The 27709-nt window shown below is 40.8% G+C and overlaps 2 protein-coding genes across 4 annotated transcripts; one reads left to right on the top strand and one right to left on the bottom strand.

Moving 5' to 3' along the window:
* The first annotated feature begins 1896 nt into the window (after positions 1-1896).
* On the top strand, positions 1897-24588 carry ccdc33 (coiled-coil domain containing 33). Of its 3 annotated transcripts, XM_034204729.1 has the most exons (12): positions 1897-1979; positions 2096-2200; positions 19616-19791; positions 19935-19998; positions 21520-21709; positions 23099-23187; positions 23274-23405; positions 23514-23607; positions 23688-23812; positions 23998-24087; positions 24197-24313; positions 24397-24588. In XM_034204729.1, exons 4-12 carry the CDS (start codon positions 19969-19971, stop codon positions 24457-24459), a joined length of 930 nt encoding a protein of 309 aa, XP_034060620.1. In that variant the 5' UTR covers positions 1897-1979; positions 2096-2200; positions 19616-19791; positions 19935-19968; the 3' UTR covers positions 24460-24588. The 3 variants fall into 3 exon arrangements, with proteins under 3 accessions (XP_034060620.1, XP_034060621.1, XP_034060619.1); XM_034204730.1 differs by lacking the exons at positions 1897-1979; positions 2096-2200 and adding an exon at positions 12332-12424; XM_034204728.1 differs by lacking the exons at positions 1897-1979; positions 2096-2200 and adding an exon at positions 18537-18635.
* Positions 24557-27600, bottom strand: LOC117538821 (cholesterol side-chain cleavage enzyme, mitochondrial). The gene is made up of 9 exons (XM_034204727.1): positions 27304-27600; positions 26906-27061; positions 26566-26765; positions 26254-26457; positions 25957-26117; positions 25705-25871; positions 25440-25518; positions 25144-25335; positions 24557-25052 (listed from the first exon to the last, which is right to left on the bottom strand). The coding sequence occupies exons 1-9, from the start codon at positions 27549-27551 to the stop codon at positions 24930-24932; spliced, it is 1530 nt and encodes a 509-aa protein (XP_034060618.1). The 5' UTR covers positions 27552-27600; the 3' UTR covers positions 24557-24929.
* Positions 27601-27709: the final 109 nt, after the last annotated feature.

Genomic DNA, 27709 nt, shown 5'->3' with positions numbered 1-27709 from the left:
TATTTATTATCATCCTCACATTTCCCCTTCGTTTTGCTGATAAATGAATTAAATCCTCTGGTGGTGATGAATATCCAGTGAGACGTGAGGAGGGGTTTACTGGATTGGAGCAATTATAATGTGGACAAATCGTTTGGCTTTAATTAGATCTTTGAATATCTGATAAGATCTCATTTTTTTATTTTTTTATTTTAACAGCTCTGTGCCTGCGAGATGAAAAAGATGCTAACTTAATCAAGCAAAGTGAGAATTTGATATTAGCTGAATCTCTTCATTGATCTTGTGCACACCAGGTGGTATTGAATAGCATGATTTTAAATGCGCGCATGTGATACTGCATAACTTAAACTGACCATTAGAGATGTGCTATGTTTGCAGATTGGGCTGTGTGAGGGATTTGTGATGTGCCCGCTCTCTACCGTCCTTCCTGCTCAATAAATCGTGCTTTTAGGTTCTCCTGCAGACTATGGTTAACCCCGATGAAGATCGCTCTACACTAGATATTCTGCCCAGTGCATCCATGATTGTTCCTTAATATCACTCAAACAGGTCAGTCAGAAAAAATATCCCCCCCAGCTTTTATTCTGCCTCCATGAGCAGTAAAATCAATATGCTCTGGCTGTGCAGCTGGTGGGCGAGGCCGGTGCTTCTAGAGAGGAGCAAATGCACACCAGCGTGCGCACATCCTGCAGAGCACTAATGCACCTCGGGGCTCTGACATCAATTAAGGGAGACAATGGACAACTGTCCTGTGCACTGCAAGCTAAAAGGCTTGAATATGTGAATGCAATGTGGGCGTGATTAAGTTTTGGAAGGAACCGCCTTTAATAATAATGCATCTGTTAAAGTGACATTTCTGCACCAAGGCCCTCTTTTATGTTGTGGTCATTTCTAATCATATTTTTAGGAATAGTTTGACCTTTGACCTTTTCTTTACTGAGATAATAAGATTGCTTCGCTCATGTTGTACGCCAAATATGAAGCTAAACCAGCAACTATTTAGCTTAGCTTTAGCATTGAGACTGGAAACAGGGTGGACCAACATTTTTCTTGGATGTGAGCAGTGACTTACTAGAGGTTTCTTGATAACCTCACGATGATGACAAAACTTCAGGAAGTCACTGCTTCTAGCCAAAAAATCTACGTAACATCACAAAAAGCACAACTTATCGTTTTTACATTTTCGCACATAATAAACATGGTAGATAACAGGTATTAATTAGCGAGCTACAGATTTGCTCGAGGTGGATTTTGTTACATTTGGATTGACCTACTGTATGGCTTGCTGTTTCCAGACCTTATGCTAAGACAAGCTAACAGGCTGCTATCTGTAGCTTCATTTTAGGTAAAAACAAAATGGTCTTATGCAAAAAAAGGAAATAAGCATTTTTGTGAAAGTCTATTTATTTTAAGGGTCAAACTGTACGCAGAGTTATATTGAAAAGAACAGGAGATGCTTTTCAAGTGGTTTCATTCCCAATACTCTGGACTGGATGTTTACTCTTATTTCGTATTAATACATGTTTGTTCTCTCTTTTTCTCTGATAAAAAAAGAAAAACTGAATAAGGAGTGAGTCTAAAGTCTTATATAGAGCCTGGTATCATTTTTCAGACTGTGTTATGCGTTTGAGTCTGGCCTGTCTGGACACAGTTGGAGCTTTTCCATCTCTACGTTTCCTGCACCTACCGGTCTTCTAATAATAGTAGAGCGGTTGCCAAGGTGCAAATGGTACAACTCAATGTTTTATTTATTTTGTTCACTCAAATGTATTTCCTAGCAGAGTGTCAGAACCTTAATCTGCAGCAGAGATGGCCGTCCACGCCCACATCATGTTTTCATTTATGCCTTTTTGTCAGTGGGGGAAGCCATTACAAATTCGTATTACTCGAGGAAATCGAGGAGCAATTCTCTATTTCCACAGAAGCCATTATTCCATCACTCAATTTAATGCAAATAGATATGTATTCATAAACCAGAAGTAACATCTGAAGATTTTCTTTGTTTCATTTTGAAACAATATTCTGCATAGTAAAATTCTTAATAATAAATAATTCTTAATACTAATAATGTTTTTTCTGTCATTTTGTTTTAAAGGATGATGCTCTCCACCCCACAAGCAGCAGGATTGGCTGTGACCCCAGTATTTTTCCGCCCTCCCGCCTTCCTCCTCCACACCTCGCTGCACAGAGCTGACTTCAGGTATGCTTGTTCTGCTCTTTTTGGCCCTCTTAAATTGGGTTTCCTCCTGAAGTGCTTCCAGAAAGACGACGGGATAATGTATCAAAAAAGCATCCAGATCAAATCAAAAGCTCTGTGTTCCTCTTGATGGCTGTATCTGAGCAAGGAGGGGCAGGGCATGGCTGACGTCCCAGAGTCATGGCGGGGAGCTGGACTCCAGTATGTCTTCCTCTCCTCTCTCAGAGCACTCGGTTTGTCACTCGCTATCACCGTCTGTCACGCCAAAGAGCGCCACGGCCACACACTCTCCTCACATGCATCTTTCCATCTTTGCCATGATGGCAAGCGGTCCCTCAACACCTCAAAAAGGAAACATGTCATCCCTCTCTTCTCACACTGTGCTAAAAAGGCCCCTCGGCCCCCGGGGGAGCTCTACTCTTCCTCTGTCGATCGATACGCTGAACCCTCGCCTTCATTCATCTACCTATATATCCGTCTTCCTGTCTTTACGCCTTGCCATTTGTCTCCAGTCTTTACCACTTGTCTGTATGCTCACTGAGGATCTCTCAATGGCTTTTGTTAGTGATCAATATACTCTGTACCTCTCTCTTTAAAATATAAATTATGAATATTAGTGGTTTTAATATGGATCTTAAAAGCAGGACATCCTGCTCCTGGTATGTCCTCATTACAGTACGTACCGTGAGTGCAATCCTTCCCACTGATGCAAATCTCTCACATTGTAATATATTCCGCCTGTTTGGATTTTGCTTTCCTTAGCATTTCTCTCCAAAATGTACCTTAGATTGCTTTTTTCCCTCTGCATTCAACCCCCACGCAAGCAGTATTGATCGCTCAGTGCACTAATTATCCTGCTTGGCCTTGGATGTCTCTGTGAATTGCAGTCAGTCTTTGATCGACATGTCTGGATGTCTTGCATTACCGTTAAAAAGGGACAGAAGCTGTTTTTATTACAGATATTAAGAGTATGTTTAGGTTTCGATTCCTGATCTTTATATAAACAAGTGTGACACCTTCCTAAATGACCAATATGTCTATCTGCAGTTCCTATGCTGAACAATAAGCTCTTAACTTGGCTGAGCATCACCTACTGTATGTGGGTGTCTATGTATGAGGGCAGTATTTACATATGCATCCATGCATATGTGATATTCTGTATATATGAATGTGTGTGTGTGCATATGTGCACGCGCCTGTGGGCAAAAGTACAGGTCGGTACATCCTGCTCTGCCGCCATCTGTGCTCAGGCAGGCAACAGGCCACTTCATACTCAGCCTCTCCATACTGCACATTTCTCCGTTTGTTTTTATTCATTGATTTATTAAGTTATTAAAATGTCATCAGTTTTGTGTCAGTATTTAAAAACAAATATGTGCCAGTCTGATGCCGGCATTGAATTACCTAGAGCTCCTGAAATATTTAAAATGTATACTTATAGCTACATTTGTGCCGACTCCAATTTAAAAGCAGGGTTAGGATTAGGTTTAACTGTGTCACTGAAAGGTTTAACACTTTATCTATCATTCCCCTTTTTGTAAGATTTGTGCATCTCTATTTTTACACATTCAAAATATGTCTTGAATTAACCGAGGATGTTTAATATTGATATAGTAGGAAACGTGTCCACCAACACACGGGGGAATCCGTGACCTTAGATTGAATTATACATGTATTTGCGTAGCATTACGATTCTAGATACATCTTCCCACTGTTTCCATGATTACAATTTCCGTTGCGTCTGTAATTGTCAGGCATTATGATGGTAGATGGGTAATCAATAAGGAGCTCAGGAGTCGGTGTCACTGGTGACCTTTGTGTGGGCTCAGAGGAGCCTCGGCCAATGACATTTTAAGCTCAAAGGTCCCAATGGATAAGCACACATCAGGCTGCGTGTAAATGACACTTTTGGCATTCGGTTTCTAAACAGTGCTCAGCCTGGCAGAACATATAGATGCACCGACGCAATCTGCAGTGTTTAGCATGAGCCGTGCCTATACATCGTAGCATGTAGCCAGAACATATTAAAACGGGTGAGAGACAGGTTACAGAAAGATGCAGACATAAATAATTCAGTTGTTCAGTGGAATATGCAGACCGGCTTGATAAGCTCTAATGAGCTGAAACATCTGTCTGCCTGGGGCATGTTGTGACCCTTGTCGCCCTCTCCAGCCCCGTCCATTGGACCCCTCTGTTTGGCACTCCTGTCCTCACCTGCCGACCCAGGGAGTCAGGCTTAGTCGTGCTCAGTATATGAGGATGCCCACCCCAGCGTCAGAGCCATCTGCCAGCTCCCCTCAGGGTGGCAGCCAGGTGCTGGGCACGCTCTCACAGCTCTGCCACAACAGCACCGCCTGCTGCGATCAGCCTCCTGTGCCAACTGTTGATCATCATGTCCTCTCATTCCCGCCCAGAGACTCATTATTAACCCAGGGACACGCTGTGCTTAATATAGATTTACAGCAGACTAAAGATGGATTTAGAGTACTACGTTGAAATTTGTAGATGAATTTCCTAAAGCTTCATTGGGACTTTGTTGTGTGTTGCTGTGCTCCTCCTCTGTGTTTGCTGCAGGTCTCCCGGGTTGTTTCCCCTCGAGATGCAGTTTGTGTTGAAGCAGCATTTTACACGACACTGCGCTTACATGTTCACTGCTGCGCTGATGTTGGAGTTATACTCCATAAACACTAGCAACATCGGGACTAAAGTCAAACATGTACAGGTTGAACATGAAGAAACTAAATTCTCGCTAAATCTATTATGTTTTTTAAATGATCTGAATCCTTTCAGTAGGGTTTCACCAGTGTTTACTGTATGTTTGTGTTGTATGCAAATGCCTCCACCAGGAGCTACACAAGAAGCTGGTCCAACACACAGGGCAGAGGGAGCTTCATTGCCTCTGCTTCACTTTGTACAGCTTCAGTTAATGATCTGGGTTTTAGGGAATAAATGTTTCAGTATCGTCATGACAACAGCCATTGATTTTGTTTGTTTATCCTTTATTGTTATGGATATACTGTACAATGATGATTTTCCCTACATATACTTCATTACTAAGTTTTCAAATTGTATTATCAATTAGGATCCAGTCACAGTATATTCACTAAACACTCCAAATCCTGAACTTGTAGCATGTAACATATAAACTTTGTTATATGATACAAGTTCACCCCTTCAAGTAAATACTCCACACACTTCTGACTCCTATTATACAAAATAATATTATCTTCAATGGATTAGTCACTGAGCTACACTGGATTTAATTCCCTATATTTTCTGGCATTGAAACTTTTGACGTTACATCTTAGAGGCTCATTGTATCCGCTTTCAAGTATTTATGTTAGAAAAAACACTTTTAAGCTTATCACTAACCTCAATTAAAAAGCAAGATTATAGCTTAACAAGTTATTTGTTTCATCAAAGATGTAACCCTATCCGGGCACATATTAACATCTGCTTTTCTTAATAATTTCTTCTTACCCATGGAGCCCTGCAGATAGCCGTGGGGCCACAGGCCTCATTTCTCAGCTCAGTTACTCAAAAAATATGAGTGCCACTTGCCTGGAGAGGGTACTAAACATACTTTATTGCTCTTTAATAATTGCTTTTCAACATTGTTATCTTAATGCAGCCCCTTTTATGGGATCTGAGAAAATACCATTTACTAGCTCTCGGGAGCAGAGTGGCAGTCTTGGATGTGATGTGGCACACCTGTGTGCCGGTCTGTCTCCCTCCTGCTGTTTGGCTCTTTTAAGAGGCCTGATTCATTGGCAGGCTGTAGCCTTATGATATTAATAGATCTCTTTGCAGTCGGGATGGCTCTCTTGTGTGTTAGCCTTTTAAGTAATATGTTCCCGGACAATGATTCAAGAAGACGCTTTCCTAAGATTGTGACATTTTTTAAAATAACTGCAGATCATTTCATAATTTGTCATTTTCTGACAGAACTCAGTCGGAAGATGACAAATGATTATTATTCTACTATTAAAATGAAACATTCCTGGTTCTTCAACCAATACTTGGCCTTGTGTTCAAGGTCACAATGTATAGCTGCACTGAGAGGGACTTCATGCATTATGTATGCAATATTTCATTCATTGCTAATTAGCACTTACAGGAAAGGATGCCCCCTGATTTTAGTCACATTTGCATAAATATAATGGGGCACATGAGAGTGTAAAGCCCAACGTCTGTCCTCCCCTAGGGGAGGAGGAGAGGTGTTACTGGGATCTGGGTGCACAAGTGATAATTGTTAGAGATCTGTTATTCCGACACCCAGCCATAAACTAAACGGTGTGAAGTGAACAAAGAGACTGGCTAGCAAACACATGAACCTGTAAAAGACAGAATTAAAGATAATTCACTTGATTTTGAAAAATGTGTAGATCAATTGATGTTTTTTTAAAAGTACAATATGCAATTTGAGTATGACAGATGGACACTTTTCACTGTATTTAACGTGAGGAAGGTGCATAAATGCTAGTTTTAGACTAGTGTAATTATTATTCAAGATTGATGGTAATGTTGATGTGAGCAGATTGAGATCAAACACCAGTGATTCTTTCTGTATAAATGTGATATGCTTTAATTGAACACTTGCGTTACTCAAAACTGGGAATCATAAAAAGAGGGTTGAATAATGGTGGTGATTTGGGTGTGGGGGTTGCGGTTTGAGGGAAGGGTGATACATTATTCACAGGGGTGGGGGCCTTAAGTGCCAAATGAATTTGTTTTTTCTTTCCAGTTGGACGGTAGAATAAATGGGCGCTGTCAGTCGTGCAGTAAAGTGCCGTGCATTCATTTAGACAAGTGTTATTGCAGCACAGGAGCAATACGGTTTTAGTGAAGCAGGCCAGCCTGGTGGGTGGAAGCTGTGTAATTATCTCCGGTTCCTATGATGGCAATGATTGTTGAAACAGCCAAGTGGTCCCAGAGCACCGCAGGTGTGGCTGTCAGGCTGCAGGTTTGTAGGCCTGTGGATGGGTGAGTGCACACCAGCAGTTGGAATAGTAGAGACTGAACAGACCAGTGCCTACATTTTTTTATGTTTATATGTGGGGACAATGGTAAACTCAAGTTACTTTTGCGACTAACTTGAGTTAAATTTTTTGCATGGTGGCTAATAATGTCATGAAAACCAACAAGTCTCCAATGGATCAAACACCATCCAAAACACTTTCAGCCTGATATCTTGCCTGTAATCAAGGAACAATCAATAAAGGTGTTTTTTTCATCTTGCTATATGTCACATCTCTTTATAATTATCTTAGAATATATTTAGAGCAGATTGGTGTTGACAGATATGGCGTGGCACTAATTAAACGGAGAAAACAGATGTTTCTGTTTTCTATCTTGTTTTCCACCATTGCTTCTAAGCGACTATGACAACGTGCAAATGCAGAAACACAGACATCTGCTGCATTTCAAAGGACCAGCAGTACGGAAAATGAATACTAATGTTGCCTGACCGTATTTATCTGTCTGACATTAAAAATAGCTCTACTTATTCTCTGTGATACAGAAGAAACTTTGAAACTGCCGTACTTTCAGTGGTGTGAGTCAGATAGTGGATATGACAGATGTTTGCCAAGAGATATGGCTTCTGTTGATGCTCACACGCAACTTGGAATGAGATATTACTTCTGCGGGTTTATTTTCTCCTGAATCCCTGTGTCAATTTCTGTTTCTGCTGCAGGGACAATCCGGACAGACAGTAGCAGATAATACATTTTACAGCAAGAATATTAGGAACACTCATGCAGTTAACACACTATAGTATACACGACTTGTACCAAATAAGGGGTTTGTCCTCTTCAGTGAGTACAGTAGGTCTCTGCAGTGCAAATACTCACCCGTGCAATACAAATCCTTGCTATGAAATATTTGTTTCATGTAGTCTTGCTTCAGCCACAGTCAGAAGGAGATGTGCTCCTCCTCACACTGCAGTGAGGACACGGTTTGAGATGATCAACACTTACTCGGCTGACTAATGAGGCGGATTCAGAAGGGGCAAAGGGCTGGGTTGAACGTCTTTGTTAGACAGGCCTGCAGCCCCTCTCTGTGCAGCCTTCTCCCGGGGGAGGCCTCACAGACTGCCTAATTGAATCAAGTACACATGGTGCCTCCCCCTTCACAGCTCAGCCCCTCCCCGTAAGAGAGGAGCGAGGAGGAGAGCTCGGGCTTTGATGCTTTTGTTCTCCTCAGCCTCATGGACTGCGGCAGGGGGCTTAGCTGCAACTGGTTGCCCGCTGCTGGGTGGAGAGGCACATCATCACAGCTGCACTCTGACAGTCGCTGCTGTCAATACACTCCTCTGCTGAGGCAGAAGATTGGTGTGTCAGACGCTGCAACACCGTAAATTACATGTCCATCTACGGATGGAAGGAGCTGGCCCAAACAGAAAGATCGAAAGGTTCAATAGCCCATTAAATCAGAATTTAATAGAACAAAGAGAAACATCACCACAATATAATTCATGTGTCAGTGGGCAGGTGGCCCAGACAAGCAGAACAAACAAATGTTAAGAAGACAAGGACTGTGTGACTACACATAGCTTAGTGCCTTGTATTTCCTCAGCGACCGTCTCTTGTCTTCCTCAAACACGCCCAGACACAGACTACGTGTTCTTGGCTCTCATCGCAGTTCAGCACCCTTATTTCAGAGAGACTGATTGGAGCTGTGCTTCAAGGGAAAGTCTGCTTATTAGATGGCCTCCAGATGCCAGGTTCATAAAGCATCCATTTGTGAGTTAGCGTTCAATTTGCAAAATACAGAACAGAGAGTCTAGCTAGACTGTCTCTGAGACGTGCGCCGCCTCATCCTGCTGACTGAACTGATTTCTATAAATGCCTTTACATTATGTACGTCTTTTTACGTAAACATGTCTCTTGTGCTCCAGTTTGTAAACTTTGTTCTGACTTACTTTAAAGTATAATACAGTGAATGATAAAAGGATTTTGTATGTTGATATTTATTTTTGTGTCATATTATGGATACTTTAGGAACAGAGTATTTGACCAGCTAAACATGGGAAAATAGTACCACTGTTTTACTGTAATTCTTTGTGTATTGTTCTGGCAGGTATGGGTTGTTAGCCTTAATTCGGACCATCCTTTAACACAACTAGGTCTTCTTTTAATTAAAAGAAGACCATTTGTAAAGCTGAATTCACTTTGAGTAGGGCTCGTAAGTATTTTCACGAGACTCCCTTTACAGCCAGTAACTGAATCATAAAGCCGTGCCCGGAAAGCACTATTGCAATGAACTTGGGCCAGATATGTCTAAGAGGCTAAAATGTAATTGTGGGGAACAGCTGGATCAGTCCAGGCGATGTGTATCCGCCCTTAATGATATTAGAAAGGAGTCTGGAGAGTACCTTCCAGCACACAGCTCTCATTTGATGGGCCACAGGAACGTGATATTTTCAGTCGCAAATAATACAGGCTTTCTGCTAGACCGCCATCTTAAATCAGGCACTATAAGTCTACAATTTCAATCGTATCAAGGTTAAATAACATCAGCAAAAAATATCAAATTATTATTTCTTAATCACGCTTTGAGTTTCTCAATAATCTGTGTTTAAAATGCAGATGGCTCTGACACCGGTAATGCATTGACTGTGTGATGGTTTCAAACATCCTTAATCGTGAAATTCTCCATGTTACTCTCAATGAGTTACCCATCTTTCCTGCTTAATGCCAACCAAGAGGAGGGGCCCTTTGAATGGAGCACCACGCCCATCCTGCTCTCTGTTAGTATCATGTGTTGTCTAAACCGTATCTGATCAACATGAAAATTACAGCTCCTATCCTTTTTTAAAACAACATAACACTATATTAGGGAAGTAGATTAATGTTTTGGCTTATCATACCAACATACATTCTCCTTACTTGCTGAGTTGAGTTATGTGTTTTAAAAGACATATTGATTGTAAATCTACATGGGCTTTCAAAAGTCTTCTGACTGAGCCTGATCAATATCCACACTGAGTACACATTTCAAATTCATCAGGCACCCTTATATCGTATTGATTTTGTGCAATGGCTGCCCTGAAAAGAATCTGATTACTTTTTTTCCCGTCGGTCAGAACAAACAGAAGCTTGATAGCAGCAGTCAGGTAGATCCATTGTACAATAATACTTCCACTGTGCCCTTTTGTGATGTCTGACTGAAAGGTGTAAATAGGAAGATAAAGAAATAAAGGAACGATAGGAACAGGGTGTGGAAAAGTATGTTGTATGTATCTTTCTTGAGATTTATCAGCTGAATCCTTCCGTCCCATCTGCTGCTGGCTAAAATGAAATCCACATTGTATGATATCAAATGTATCATGCATTTAATTGTCAAGACTGCTCCCCAACCATCATCACCACTGCAATGACTTCAATAATAACAGTGCGAATGTGGGAAGCCTTTATGTATTTTTTATTGGCAGGGCTGTGGTACTCCCTACAGGCCGGACCCCGGGATCAGATGCAGTTTATTATGCAGTCCTACTCCAGCAGAGCTGCAGTGTACAGTAATTTCCGAGCCTCGTGCCGCCGGGCACTGTTGTGGTTTGAGAGTATTGCAGACAAACGGACGGGAAGAGTGGAACTGGTCCTGAATAGTAATAGCTTTACAGAGTCTTTGCACACACTGCAGCTGTGCGGTTTAGATACAGCAGAGTCTTGCAGTGTTTCTCACACACAGAGGTTACTGTCAGTCGATCAGCTGACGGGAGATTAAATGGGGCCACAGTGACATCTGGTGGCTTTTTATTGTCAATGTGAGGTGTGTTGTGGATTCTGATCGACTTGTTTGCTTTGGACTACAGTATATTGGCCGTTACAAAATATGTTTCATAAAACACTTTCAGACATCAATAAGAAACCAAAATTAGATTGAAGCCGGCTATTTAAGCTAATTTAACTGAAGGTCTAAAAACTTTTCTTACGTAAATTATATTCTTCTCAAATGATTACAACCTTGACTGCATGACTCCTCTCTTTCATCAGGAATGCCTTTCTGTTATGCTGTTGCCCATCTCTGTTTTGTTAGAGATATTCTAAAGATATTGCAATTAACAAAGCCAACAGGCATTTGGCACTGTCCATGTCTCGATGTAGGCAAAACTATAAGTGATATGAGCTAGCCTTGACAGACAAAAGCAGGAAGAAAGACTATAGAGCAAACCAGAAAGGTGTGGGAGGGGGGGGTCATGAAAGTGGGCAGCTCAGTCTGAGTGTAAATACAAGAGCTGAGTGATTTAGAGACCTTGAACACTGAGGGTCATCACAAGCCAAGGTTCTGAGGGACGTTATTTGGAAAAGCCCCAAGCTCGTGTTTATTATTACCAACATTTTAATCAGTTTTTCTAATGTATAATGTGGCACTGAAATACAAGAAAGAGACATTTATGTAAATGTATACTTTGACTTACCCCACAGGCATGTCCTGGGAAGTAAACCCTGCATAAAGCACTCCATAATTCTACATTTAACAGACAGCAGAGTCATTAAACCGCTTTTTCCAGGCTTATTTACTGCTAATTCCTCAGTTGTCCTGTTGTTCTCTGATAAGGACGGAGTGGGGGTGCACTGCGCTTCTCGGCTCCCGTCTGGAGCGCGGGCTGGGCTGCCTGCTGTGTTTGAAGTGTCATGCAGGGGCCTGTATCTTTACCCGCAGCCGGAGCAAACCGTGTAGAACGGATTTTAGACTATTCTGCTGTTCCCACCTCAGCTAAATGGGTAACCGCGCAATCGTCTCTGATTTGAATACAGATGTGCTGCGGTTGTTGCTTCACAATGAAGCTGTTCCTGCAGTGTCAGCTATTGTCTGGCCTGTCTTGTATCAGCTCAGCTCCAGCTAATGGCCTCTCAGCTGTCCGTCTATACAGAGCTGTCCATCAGGAAACCCTGCTGAATAACCCAGGCCTTCTCATTAAGGATCAGAGAATGTGCTGTACAAAAAGGGTTGAAGGGTTAACTTTCTCTATCGCACGTTCTTATCCGATTTTAGAAATGTAAATGATGTACCCAGAATGCACAATGTCCCGTCACCCCCCCGTGCTCTTCTTGTCTCGGTCGATGTGAGGCTAATGTAAGTCTTTAACCCTCTGATGGACCCCCGGATAATGCCATTATTTCCTCTCTACACATGACAAATGGTCTTTTCCAAGGTTGCATAGAAGCTATATGACTGATGAGTGCATACCAAACAGCACTCTAAGTAGCCATCTTCTCCACAGTAAGTACACACTGGAATGGGAACAATTTATGTGGTCATCATTTGGATCCATTGACCCTATTTGTTATAGCAGTTGCTCTCCTGACCTGCTCTCCCGTACTGGGATAATCAAGATGCAGGCCTTTGTTCTTCAGTCACAGTGTTCTCATGATCTCCATCTCCGGACGGGTTCCTGGGTGGAAGTTGGTGTTTCTCTCAGAGCTTCGTAATCACATCAGTGGACTTGTGTGACCTCGGGCTCGGGGAGGAGTGTGCGGCTGGGTGTTGACATCATTGTATCACCCCCTGATGTAAATTCAATCCGACTGACAGTCCTGCCAAAGTAGGAATGATGTATTACACAACATGCACGCCTTCCACTCTCTCATCAATCTTCATGTCCTTTTCACAGCCTCAGACATAATGTGGCGTGCTTTTAATTTCAAGCAAAGATGTTTAATTTATTAAGCTTTGTTTGTTTCACCTGACAATCGTTATTATAGCCACCCAGAATGACTTTCAACTAGATGCCCTTCTTTGCCATTACATTATTTTTACAAAACCAACTGAAAACATTGTTGCTGTATGTGTGTTTACTTCTTCTATGCTAAGTTTCTTATCTCCATATCTTTCACTCTTCGGGGTCCCTTTTGGGTACAAGCTACATTAACATTTTGATGTTTCTCTGAACTATTCAACAGCTAGCTGGCTTCGGTAAATGTCAACTGGCGTGTTAGTCATTAAGATTCGGTTGTCTAGCATTTTGGAAAGGTCATGTGGAGCCGGCAGGGGAAGCAGTCATTGATACTCACTGTGCTGTGGCCGACTGCGACATGGATACCAACCTGCTGTTGGTAAGGCTTCAGGGATGGTGGAGACTGCTTCATTGTCCCAAGAGGCTTAGTCACACTACTTATACATGTTTGATTAGGATCAGGGATTCACAGAAACGCACCGGATTTACAGTAAAGTAAACAATACATATTCAATGGTCTCCATAAGTTATAGACTTGGTTTTTATGTACAGTATTGGTATGTATGTATTTACTAACCTGTTTCAAATTGAAGGCTGGCTTGGTGTCTCAATGCAAAAATGAATTACTCTAATCTCTTCTTGTAATAGCTTGTATGATTCTAACTAAGTGGAATTACTTAACTACTGTATTTAAGAACACATTTTAAGTACTTGTACCTTAATAAAAATCTGGTGGTTCCCAAGCTCCTGTTGGCTTATGGTTATAAATCAAATAGATATTAGCAGGCAGTTAGTGTCCAAAATATCCAAAGTCAAAACTGTTCGGTCATACTCGTAGAATGATGATTCAATGGTGGGCTGTTTGCTCAAATCGGATTATTATTTTGTTGCTTTATTTCATTTGCATCACTGTTACTGAGCTGTTTGCACTCGTTCACACACCAGTCATTACGCTCAGGGCTGACCCTGCTTTTAGCTGCATGTCCTGTTTGTTGACGGAGCGTCAACGGAGCATCACCGTAATTGACAGATGTTGATTTACTGATAATCCTTGGCTTTGGTCTCACTGTGGACCTCATAAGGAGTGGGATTGGCTTGCAGTCTCACACGTCCTTGAATCAAAACTGCATGTTGCCCTTGACACACACCTATCTCTCCCCTTGGTCTGTGTCCCTCTCTCTCTATTGCCAAATTTAAAAACCTTTATAGCCACATACCGCCTCACTGCAGATGTGATTTTGTTTTGCTGACAGGGGCCCAGTTTTGATTACATACCAAGCAAGATTTCAATTTCTCCCGGTAGCGCAGTAATTACATTTGTTGGTGACACATTTTAGTCACAGCTGGTTGCATCAACAATAAGTGAAATGTAATGGTGCAGAATTAACGCTATTGCACATAGAGACTAAATACAGATCAGTTATTACAAGTTGTGTTTAATCAGAATTTGAATTCCAACATTTCCAAAATACAATTCAATTCTATAATAAATGATAGCTTACATTTTAAATGTTTACATTTCAAACTAGAATGATGCAGTTATTTAATATTTCCATATCCTCATCTATATACTCTATATTACTCTAATATAACTATGAGAAATGTAATAGTAAGAGTTATTATTAAATATATACATTTAGTGTAAACTATACAATGTCTCTACTGATTGTCAAAATGAATGATTTAGAAATCATGGGCGTGAAATCTGTCTGTTTCATATCTCCAACTCCATCCAGACTAAAATACTTAAGAGAATTGAGAAAGGATTTTTTATTACATGCAAGTGAAACTGTTTCACTCTTGTTTCTCTTTTCTAATCCCATTATTTCTTGATTAAAGTCTCTGCTGCAGCAAAGTAATAAAAGAGAAGCTGCCACACTGCTGTGCTGGATTCCTGTGGTGACGGGAGAGCAGCTGGCGTGCAAACCACTCCATCCTCTTTTCTCAGTTTATTTTCTCCTTTCTAATTCAGTTATCCAACACCTATTACCTGCGTGTTTTAGCACAGTACAAGTATTTCCGCTCGGCTCGTCATTTGTGAATGGCACCATGGGATAGTGCTTTTAGAGAGAGGAAAGATGGGGAGGATGCTGAGGTCAAATGTGTGAAAAGAGGAGAAAGAGTGAAGTCTGGGTCAGATGAAGGTTTGAAAGAAATAAAAAGGTAGTGGACAGGAAAATGTGTAAATGATGGACGTAGAGAAAGCTCCCGGGAGCCGCCTTGCTCTGGCAGGCTAATTGAAGCTCTGAGCTGTCACTCCAATGAAGAGGCCATTTGCTGCATTTTTGTAGGCTGTGTGCTGAATTCTGATGATGTTACAGAAAGCCTAGACCCCCCCCTACCCCCCCCCCCCCCCCCCCCCCCCCCCCTCTCTCCTGCATGGGGACACACAGCACACATCCCACTCCCCTCCACAGCTCTCCACAGATTATATGTAACAGGGTCAGAGGCATTCTGAACACGACAAGCTACCGCAAAGCAAAACATGTGCATATGAATCATTTTGTAAATTTGTCGGGCGGTCGCATACATGATAATGTGTTATTAGACTCTGCGGGAAGTGTTTTCACTTGTACAGGTTTTCCCTGGTTGGATTAGAAGAGATTATGTCTTCTAACAGAGCACATAGCTGCGAGCATCCAGTGAATTATTTATCGTGAATTAAAGCAGCCAGTTATAAAAATATTTATCTAAAAACTGCCAGATTTCAAGACTAGGCTTTTTAAATGTGTAGCTGTAACGGAAATTCACGTACATGGTTACATAAAACTGTGTTGAATTATCTGCCAATGTTGGGTTTAGCTAACTGCATATTGATACCATACGGTTTTTATGTGTTCACATTTGAACCAACTTTTTCAGGTGGTTGTTTTTGCCATTTTAGGCAGCTGTGTTGAGCTAATTTGTGTCAAACACTATCCATTGCCTGTCCACTGTTTATCTCTCATACATTTAGCAGAACATGCATGTGTGGACAAATGAACATACAGTATATAACATTGTTTTCACAGATTGCAGATCAAGTAAATTGAGATAGTAAGAGCAGTGCCAGGCACAGTCTTTTACATAATAGATTACTCTTCCTTCCTGCCCCCTTTTTAAATCATTTGGTTTTAATCAGATCTTGTGCCATCAATGATGGTCTATTCCTGCCTAATGAGCTACCCAAGCAGGAGAGTTATCGATCCGTGCTATTGACGGTTCCACATACATTTGCTTATAAGCAAGTGCACAGAAAAAAGAGAACTGAGTATATTCTTTCAATTTTTATGAAAATACAAACATTTGGAGATACATTGCTATTTGAACATGTGTCCAAAAATCACCTGAGCTTTTTCATAGTTTTATATTTGAATTCAAATCAAGTATTTCTTCATCATGGAATTACAGATTTGACATCAGACTCTCACTGAGTTGAGTGAAGCTGATATTAATGCTCAGAAGGAGCCACAGGTGCTACACAGCACTTCACTAAATCATTAGTCAGTCCCCATCAATCTGTTTATCCATAGACAAGATTCATTTGGGGGCTGGCATTTACTGATCAGGAACCTCCCTTTGATTGAATTGATTTGTCTGCTGTGCCTCCAGGTATGAAGATAAAGGTTGATTTTCTTTACAAAATGCTCAAATCTAAAGTGAAACGTGGCAGAAGTACTCAGATTTACAGCAGACAACAGTGCAGAGATACTTTATTATAAGTAAAAGTCATTTAGAATTACACTAGTAATAAAAACATATACTTAACGTACCAAAAGTATTTATTATTATGCAGATTGGCCCACTTCAGGATAATTAATAATATATACTAGTATGTAAAAATGGTATGGTAATTGTAGCAAGGTAATTAAAAAAAGACCACTGCAAACAAGGTATTTAGGAATTGAAGCTCAGTGTTTCCCACAGATATGAAATATACTTGGGCGGGTGGTGGCAAGGAGGGGGGGGGGGGGGGGTGCGCGAAAAAAAAGAAAAGTTTTAACAACATTATTTATTGACTTTTCATTCCGGTATAATCATTTTGCGCAAAGATGGCACTGTTTGTCAGAGCACTTCATCCTTCTGGGATTTCATGAAGAAACAGCTCCAACGCCTGTGTGGTGCTGGTCCATTAACTGCCAGTGTTTCCCACAGATCTGAAATATACTTTGGGGGGTGGTGGTAGCGGCGGGGGGGGGGTTGAGGTGACGTGCAACAACATTAACCTTTCTGTTGGTCGCTTGTTAGCAGACCCTTCACGCGATGGCAGAGCGAACAGGTACAGGCAGGGTCCATAATGATAGCCCTATAGTTTAAATCTACTACCCACACATGAACATATGGAAATGGGTTACTATTTAAAAAAATAAATGTATTTATTAATGTATTTAGGAACCTATCCATGTGATTTTTAGTGGGGGTCGACCTCAAATCCTCTAGGGGGGTCCAGGGGCATGCCCCCCCGGTAAGATTTTATTTTTTATTTTGGAGTTAAATGCATCAATCTGGTGCATTTTGAGGGGAAAATAAAGAGACTAGATCTATGGAAACACCTATATTAAACAGAACTGTATACATTTAAATAATCATAAAATCAAGGCCATAACCAATAACATACCATATCCAATATGAAAAAAACACTGAAACTTGTTAATTTATTTTTGGTTCATTTATAGTTGGGAGTGTGTCTGTGCTCCTGAATCAGCCTCTCCTGTCTCCCTCCTCTCCCCCCCTCCTCTTTGAGGCAGCAGCAAAGACTAGTTTTCTCTCAACAAGTTTTAAAAGTGTATCTTACCTTTTTTCACCTAGTTAACTTTTTATTTATTTATTCATGCATATTTTACTAATCACATTACATTTCATTTAGCTGACGCTTTTATCCAAAGCGACTTATAATGACCGATTACAGGGACATTCTCCCTGGAGTAACTAAGGGCTAAGTGCCTTACTCAAGGGCACACTAGTGGTGGTGTTCCTGGCGGGATTTGAACTCACAGCCTTCCGATCTTCAGCCCACCTCACTCTCCATTAGACCAATCACTACCCTCTCAAATGGAAATATGTGTTTACATAAATGGTGACCACACCGTTTGAGACCCACTGAGAACTTAGACTAAGTTAACTATCTAAACACTCAGAGAGTCCTTTACCTCACCTGAGCTGAGGTTATCCCGAGCTTGAATGACACACAGAGACCAATCAAGGGCTTTGATTTATGATCTGTATGACAGTGGCCATGTCGGCAGGCCACATCATGTGGACAGCCAGTCACCCTGTGTGAGGCAGGCCACTTAACAGGCCAGAAGGAGGCGAGATCAGAGCAAGGGAGCGAGGGATCATTGTCTACAAGTTAATCGATCGCAGATGGCGTCGTGGTCACGGACGAATAAAAAAAAAAAACATTAAAAAAAAAAATTATAAAAAAAAAAAAAAAAAACTAAATGGGTCGCGAAATATACTTGGGCGGCCAGGTATAGTCTATGTGTGGGAAATCCTGGAAGCTGTAAATACATTATTTACCATTGTTTTGCTTTGGGTTGAATTTGAAACATGATACTACATTATTTTGTACATAACAGGAATTAAACTCCTTGGCCTGAAAGTTGCTAAGGCTGGTGTTGTGGTTACAGGTTGATTGTTCTGATTTAATGACAGAGCTCCAACTCTCACATCCACCATCAGTTACGTGTTCGCTCCTCTGGTGAGGACTCTGATATTTTCTGTTGGATGAAGGCCTCGAAAAAGACTAAATCACTTAGTAACCCTGCAGAAGTAAAGGTAGGCTCCTTTAATGTGGAGGTATGTGTGTTACCTGTAGGAAGATAATAGATAATGCCTCTTTTTCATGTAATTCCTTTGAATGCGTGCTACCTGGCAACCACAGTATTTGACAATGTACACTGTATATGCAGGGCTCGTGTTGAAGGACTTAAGGGCTGTTGACTAAGTGCTCTCTTGTTATAGAGTGGGTGCTGTATGCATAGTGATGTAACAGCCTTTATATTCAAGAGATGAAGAGGTAGAACAGGCCACACACAAGCACCGTGAGTACTGAGGGGGCATAGCTACAATGTTTTTGGGATAAAATCTTTCATTTTCTATAATAATACAACTTTGCTTGCCCAACCGACAGCCAACATTTACAAAATGAATGCTGCGCCTGCTTGCTTGTGGTTTATTGTGTGTATTTAACCCCTGTATGTTACTGAAATCAGATGTACTTTATAGTCCAACGGACTAAACTACAGTAATACTATTGGTTAACATCTAGTTTAGAACCAATTTGTGGGAAAATGAAATAAGGAATTTGTTAACCATTTTCTGTGCCACAGACTGGACCTATATATTTAATGTGGTGTTATTCAAGCTTGGGGGTCAATTAGACCACACCAAGGTCAAACTCCTTAAGAACATTCTCTAATAACATAAATCCTGATTTTGGGAGGGACATCTCTTTGTAAACTTCAACGCATATTACAAATAAAGAGCATATGAAAATCCACTTTATCCATGTTATACAGCTGGGGTTTCTGAGAAACGGAACAGTTATTTAATTTTTCAGAAGACTTCTGAAGATATCGGTTCAAAATTAAGTTTATAAGCAGTTCTGATAAAATGTGGAAAAGTCAAGTATTAATCTGGTAAAAACAATGTTACAGAACATAAGGTTGATGTTTCTTATGAGCTACTTCTAGCCCAGTGTCGAAATGCATGTTATAAATGTGACCAATATTTCCTCTACATCTTATTTTCTGAAGGATGGATACAACCTCCCATCCCATGATGCCCTTGCACAGATCCTACCAAATGGTCGCTACCTTTTCAAAGGAGCAAATCCAAGGCTTCAGAGGGCAGCCCAACGAGAACCGGAGAGACCAGAGGCCAAGCAACCCAACATAAACCACACCTATCATATACATCATCCACATCAACGGTGAGGAAAACAGCTACATGCAAGAGGCATGGATTTACCGTCATGATCATTGTATGAATTACATTTTAGTAGGATTAAAACAAATTATGTCTACGTGTTATTTCCCTAATCCATTATTTGTATTAAACGTGTTCATGCCTCAGACCCCCACTGCATACGGGTGAGGATGATCACCGCATGGCAGAGATCACCAACCTCCAAACTAAGGTGATTAGACAAAATCAATACCTAAACTCTTGAATCAGTGAAACAATCCCCTCGGTCACGTTTAGTTAGTGAACATGGAAAAGTGGATGGGACGGGACAGTATAGTGAAGCAGTATCACAGATCAGTGACAAAATGGCAGATAAAAAAGGATTAACATTTCCTAGACTAATTGCACTCAAGGAGGTTCAAGAAAATTGGGGGGAAGCTATTGGCCCGTTGTGTTATTTAATGTTTATCATAACTACTCCTGTGTCTGAAATGTTTTCTTCATAATTATATTTAATTAAATATCTCATTATCACAATACACTCCAGCTGCCTTCTGTCTGTGATACAAGTGTCCCAAAGTGACAGCATGTATGACAGCAAGTCAACTTTAATGTCCCCAAATCACAGCGAGATGAGGGAAGCTCCGGTATTCACAGGCAGAGGAGGATTCCCCTTTATGATTTGACACATGATTGGACTCTCCAGACTCATCATGGGGAGGCGTCCTTCCCATCATGCCTGTGGGCCCCCAGTGGAGACACCATCTCCTCTACACTCATGATTGTCACCTTGTCCTTGCCCTTTCAATTAGATGCTCAATTTCACTCTTGTGTCCCACGGGAGTCCCAACCACACCATCTGAGATTGGAATGATCGTCGCCCCCTCCTCATACATGCAGCTGGACCCTGCTCTCAGTTTCCATTCAATTCTGTCTTTTCAATGTGAGTGAATGAGCATGTGTCAGAGCAGAGAACAATGAGCGTGTCGAAGCTGCTAGACAACACGCACACACCTTACACAGAGACATGTCTTGATAACAGGGCTCTGCAGAATCGTAAAGCCAAGGAATTGCATAATTTTCAAAAGGAAAGAAGGGCAAAACATGTAGACAAAACAAACAAAAAGGCTCAAGATTGTATTTATTCAGTCTTGTTTTTGTGTCTGCTTTCCTGAAATACCCTCATGAATTTGGCATGAGTTTTTCCTCAGTTCAGTAAATGGGCTTTCACACAAGATGCTACGTGAATGCACGACTAGGATTTATCCAAACACCCTGCTTAAAGCTCCCATGACAAACAAGCTTCACAGGGTAGGGTGTCCCTTTGGATTTGAGGAGCCAAGTCATCAATTCATTGTACCGAAACCTTAGTCAATCGATTACAAGAACATCACACGCAAAATGTTCTCTCTTTTGGCTTCCAGTTATGTCCCATTTCCCATGTCTACTATCCCAAACCAGCAGAAAACAATTATTCTTTGAGAAGCTTAGACTTTGTGATAAACTGTACACATAACATATACTTGCTGCTGGGATGTTTTCATATTCTCCTGGTGTAGAAAAAGGTTTTGTTGTCTACATACTGGAGGACACCTTTAAAGACGTGGAGTTGAAGAGACATCTAGTGGTGGTGGTGATATACAAACATCACCATCAAATGTATGGAATATTCTTGTGCCATTTTTTGTTCCTGGAAATGTTATGTGTATTGTATTAAATGGCGTGAAACTAACCTATGACATCTTAACATCAGGAAGTGGAAAACTATCGCTCAGCCATGGGTAAGATGGCAGAAGACATCATAGCGCTGAGGACACAGATGGTGAGGTTGGAGGCAGAAAACAGCCAGCTCCGCTCTGCTCTGTCTCTGCAGCAGGACCTCGGCAAAGACCTGTTGGACGACATCCACGTCATGACCAGGGCTGAGATTGCTAATTATATAGGTAACCTGAGATGGCGAAAGTAAACGCATCCTTTACTCAAGTAGAAGTACAGATACTCGTGTTTAAAAATACTCTGGTAAAAGTAGAATTACTGACTAAATGTATTTACTCAAGTAAAAGTAAAGAAGTATGGGCTTCAAAATGTACTTAAGTAAAGAGTACCCATAACTACCAGCTGTTTTAAAGAGTAACTGACCTCCCTTTATATTAATAGAACAATAATGTCATTGTTAGCTACTGAATGTTTCGAAGCTGAACAACGGCAAAATGACAAAGTTTTCATTGGTCCCTCTTCTTTAGAGAAGACCAGGAAATGATGGATACACGGATCGTGTTAAAATCAATAGGCACGCAATGACTAATAATAATAATCATGCCACCAAACACAGATTAAAACTAAAGTAACGAGCCTCTTTTGAAAATGTAAGAAGTATAAAGCACAGGTATTTGTGTTAAAAATGTAAGAAGTAAAAGTAAAAAATCGCCAGAAAGATAAGTAGTGGAGTAAAGTACTGATACCAGAAAAATGTACTTAAGTACAGTAACAAAGTATTTGTACTCCACTACTTCCCACCTCTGTAGGTAACCGCAGCAGAGAAGTAAAGCTTTAATAACCCAACCATATACATTCATATGTTTCCTGCGTTAAACTGAGCCTGAACCAAAACCAAACCAAAAAATGCAAAAGCAATAGTTGTCATTTGTTTCCTTAAAGTTGTGATCAAAAGTAGAAAAATAATTTCATTCATTAATGTCATAAAGTTTACAATCCAATCAGCAGTTGTTGAACCTTCATTTCATATCGGATGGATTAAGGGCATTTCACTGGCAGATGAAGGAGGGATGTTGGAAGGTGGCTCGCTGTGTGCCAACTAATCCTTGTGAGTGTCTATTCCCAAGCAGACTGTGCCTTTTTGCGATAAGGCAGCTCATTTTGGCCATGGACCCAGATAAGCTTTGTGGGTAGTTCATCCCTTATCTCCTGAAGGACAGTTTGCGACCCTCAATGAAAGGATGTTCATGAAGGTCTCTCTGCTGGCAGCAAAGCAAAGGAAACTGATTTAACTCCCACCCGACAGAAAATCCATTACATTTCAAAAGTTCTATTGATGTTTTTTTTTTATTCGTGCTGTTCAAATGTCTATGCATCAAAACTGACATGCTAATCATTCTCAATTTGAAACGTCACTGAAATGTTTCATAAGTTATATACAGAGCAAATGTTGAGTCTCAACTTCTATCAAATAAGCTGTGCCTTTTCTTATTTCAACTAATTATGTAGCAAAATAAAGGAACATGTATATGCCTATGAAAATCTGTTCAAATAAATGGCTTACATGTAGAATTATCATGCTCCTCTGTATGATGTGTCTTCCCCTCTTTTTTTAGCCTCTCTTAAATTTAAGCTGGCCAATGAGACCAGTAAAGCCGGCTCTCAAAGGGACCGAATCCAAAAGTTGCAGAACGATCTGATCAAGGTTAAATAACATTAAAGTAATACATGTCAGTGTATACAGTACATAGTGTTAATATAGTTCTCTAGCTTTATTTGTGTGTTGAGCAGGAAAACGAAAGTGAGAAGGAGCTACTAAAGCTTCAGAGAGTTCACCAGCAGCAACAGGAGGATTTGCAGCGCTGCCACAGCCGCTTGGCAAAGATGGCAAACTTGGAGGCAACAGTGAAACATCAGGAAATGGTGAACAGTCTGTTTCATCTGTATCAAAACAGGGAATGCTTCTTTCTATGACAGCTTGAAATGTATGTTGGCATAATATTCTGTAAACTTGTTCCATCCAATTTTCAGGTCATTGAGAAGATGGAGAAAGCATTAGATAGCAAACTCATAGAGAAGAGTAAACAGACTGGTGACAGAAGGCCTTTGGTAAATAGGCAAAAAGGTAGGTGGTTTCAATGCGGTGAGATAACAAAACACAAAACAAAATGTGCAGAAGCAATGACATTTTTTCATCCTATGTAGGTGGCACTGATAACAGAAAGGAAGAGATAGAGTCAGCCCTGGCAGCAGAAAACAGTCGTCTCAGAGGAGAGCTGGACAGGATTCGCCAGCAGCCGGCCCCAGTTATTAAACAGCAGTCAGCCCAGGTACACCTACACTTTATAGACAGGACTCACATAGTGTGATGTGAAAATTGTGTTTTACTGTCATCAGATTAAGTGTTTAGGGATTGGCAGCTCAGATTTCTTTTGAGAATATATTTGAAATGTTATTGTCCTACTCATATATTGTATTAACGTTTCTGAAATCTAAATGTGTCATGTACCTTCAGAGAAAAGAAGCCCTTCCAGTCGAGGAGCGAATTAGTTTACTAAGTAAGCTGGAGAGGGCAGAGGCAAGAGTTCAAACACTGGAGGCTCAGGTGAAACAAATATAACATATGTACACAGTATTTTATTTGTATTCAGTCACTTTTAAGTTTTGCATTAATGTTTAAGAGGATGATTTGCCTTGGTTTGCATGTATTACAGTTGGAGGAGAACTCTAATTTATGGGGGAGAGAAAAACAAGAAATGTTGACCAAACTGAGCGAGCACAGGCATGGCTTCGTCCGGACGTCCACCACAATCCTTAATAACGTTCCTTCGGTCAGTTGAGTGCTACTTGCTGTAATTTTACATGTGCTTTATGAATTATTTTATGTGACATGGGCAATTTTTGCTTCTTACAGAGATCTGTACCAGAATCATTGAGTGAGCAAAGCAGACAGAGGAAGCAGAATAAGTCCTGTTGACCCAGACTAAACATAAACACTCACAGTTTTCTTTGATTCAATATTCCAAATAAATTCATACATTTAGATAAACTAAAAAAATACATTTTACAAGACATATTTTGAATCGAATATTTTATTAATCTTTTGGAGATATTTTTTTAAATACCTTTGCCATGTGCACACAGAATAAAGCATCAGGAAATTGTTTGGAATATTTTACACACAAACACTACACATTACTATCACTTGTACAATTACTCATTGAGTGATATACAGTACATATAGTTATGTTTCATTAGTTATTGAATTACAGAGGTAAATTGTTCTTGATGGTTATTAGATTTTTCTTTCCTAATGTTTCCTTGCTTTCCATCAACATGTTAGGTTATCAGTAGTTATTTAGTATTTAAATGCTTTGGTAAGCCTTTTACAATTGTGTGATAAAGGTCTGGCTTATCATGCACAAAACATTTCTCTCTAAGTTGTTGTTACCGACTAATATGTAAGGGCTTCAAAGTCAAGATTATCGGTTTCTCTGGTACGAGGATGAGCTCAAAGGTACTCTGCACTTCCGCATGGCGCTCTTTCTCCACTCTGAAGTTCTCAAGCATCTGCAAAGACAGGAGATAATACACACAGTTACAGTGCTGTGTAAATGAGACACAAAATATAGAAATACATCTTATTCTCTGTTTATCTCACATGGATGAGGAAGATTTGCATCTCGGTCTCAGCTATTCTGCGTCCTAAACACTGACGGGGGCCAAAGCCGAAGCCCAGGCTCCTGAAATAGTGCGTCTCTGTCCTCAGCCAGCGGGAGGGCTGATACTGCTCCGGACGGGGAAACACTTTGGGGTCTCTTCCCATTGCATACAGTCCTAGCTGGACCAGAGTCTAAACACAACCAAAAGAAAACACAGAAAGATAAGCAGTTGCCATAACGTAAGCAAACACAATTATATATATGATCTTATTATGTTTTTGTAACTGCCTCTTACCCCAGCTGGGATGTGGTAGTTTTGAATGATGATATCTTCTGTTATATATCTTTGCAAGCTCACTGCAACCGGGTGTAACCTAAGGGATCAAGGTAAAAAGTCTATATTAGGAACTTTGTGGACGACACAATTGCCATCTAGTTAGTAAGGAAAGTATTACTACATAACTGAAAGAGGCAAACTTTGCCCCTAAAAAAATGACATCTACCATCCCTAGCCTATCATTAACAATGTTGTATGAGTGGCAATGCAATCTTTGTTTCACCTCAGTGTTTCCTTTAAAGCTCCTTTGACCAATGGAATGTGCTTCAGCATCTCCAGCATGTCTCCCTGGCTTTCAGCCCGCGCTGCAGCCACCTCCGCTCTCAGCTCCTCCTGGAGGTTGGGGTGCCTCGCTAGTTCATACAACGTCCACAGCAGTGTTATAGAAGTCTGAAACACACAAACAGAATCAAGCCGTAAGCAAAAAATAAGTCACATTCTGGGAAGTAATGGATTTTTCAAATGTTTTACTTACCGTATCTACTCCTCCAGCCATTAGCTCAGTGATGCTGGCCTTGATGTCTTCAATGGAGAGCTTGTCCAGCATGAGCAGGCTGGCCAGGACTCCTGGGTATTTCTTCGGAGTGCCAGCTTCCAGACGTAACTGCCTGTAGATGTTGTGGATGCAGCGGTCCGCTGATATATGAAAAATAATACAAATTCAATTATAAACTGCAATGTGCACAGTGCAATCAAAAACTAGAAGAAGTTACTTTTAAAAAACAGAACTTAGTCTATTTGTGACAGTCAAACAATATTTGAAATGTCTTACCTTGGTTGAAGATCCCATCCCAAGCCTCCACATGGTCCCGCCATACCTTAGCTCCAACCTTCCTCAGCAGAGCAGGAGGTATGTACAGCATGGGTGAGGTAGTCTTGAACATGACGGTGATGCAGTTGATGAAATGTTGAGCTTCAGGGTCGATGTAGTCCAGCATCAAACCCAGACGCTCCCCATACAGCACTGAACTCACAGCTGTGTAAAACAGAGAAAACAAAGAATATGTGAAAATAAAATGGGACTGGCCAACACGGAGAGTAAAATACATAGTTTTATATAAAAAGAGAGAAAAAGTAGTCTTACACTCCAGTGCGTATTTAAAGAGCTCTTGAGAGAGGTCAGTGGTCCATTTGTTTTGGCCGGTTCGCATTATCTTTTTGTGAACTCTGGCCACAAAATCCTGGCCCACTTCCTCCAGTAAAGGAACAAAGTTTCCCAGCACCTTTGGGGAAATCACCTCCTTGTTCAGAATCACACGGTTTGATCTCCAGTCTTCTCCATTCCTGTGGACAGATTGGATGCTAACTTAGACAAGAAACTAATAGGCGCAATGTTATGGCAATTGGTTAAACCCTTGGTTCCATGAAAGTGTCAATATATTGGTGAAACAGAATTCATTTAGGTGGGTAAAGAGAGCACTTACTTTAGTAAAACCCCATATTTGCGATTCCTGTAGTCTCTGTATGATGTCCAGGCTTCAACTTTCAGTCTTTTAGGGTAATTGCCCTCCGCTTTGAACAGGATAGCAGCATCTTCAGGATTGATGATATTAACGCTTTCGTAATAACCTACTTTTTCCCTGACATACAGAAAGGAAAAGAGACACAAATATGACATGTCAGCCTCGTTTTCAGAAAACATGGACTTTTAGATTTACGGTCACAACTGTTTTTCAAGAACATAAATGTTTATATTTAGACCAGAAAATGCATTTAAAACGTGTCATTATTATTTGTGCCTGCTTATGTTGTTGTTTTCTAATTATTCGATACCGTAGAGTCATGTATAGCTATTATCTACTATTTTTGCAATCTTCCATACCTGTAAATGGGTCCAAAAGTGTTGAAGTTCTGCAACATGATACGGTGAAGGTTTTTAAAGCCATCCAGTTTCCAGAAGTTGTACAAGTTGGCCGCTCCATTCTTCCACAGTCCAGGAATCTCACTGAAAGGCCTGACCATGTTGCTGTCTGAGTACGCCTGTCTGACTGCCGGCACACTGCTGCTGCAGCGCACACCGGCTGTCAGCACCATTACCGGACTGCGCCAAACACTCCACCCAACCATCATGTCAACTTAAATTCTCACTCTGCTTTACCTTCAGCAGTTACTCTGGATCTCCCAGGGACATCTGTTGCAAAACAAGGAGGCTGGTCTAAATAGTTGTCCCTCCTTGCTGGGCTGATCAGGGCTCCCCAGTTCATCTCTACAGTAGATAGGTACAGTAA

This window comes from Gymnodraco acuticeps, unplaced genomic scaffold, assembly GCF_902827175.1.
Source record: "Gymnodraco acuticeps unplaced genomic scaffold, fGymAcu1.1, whole genome shotgun sequence".
NCBI lineage: Eukaryota > Metazoa > Chordata > Actinopteri > Perciformes > Bathydraconidae > Gymnodraco > Gymnodraco acuticeps.
Note: the sequence above shows the minus strand (reverse complement) of the source record. Positions and strands in the feature narration are given on the sequence as shown.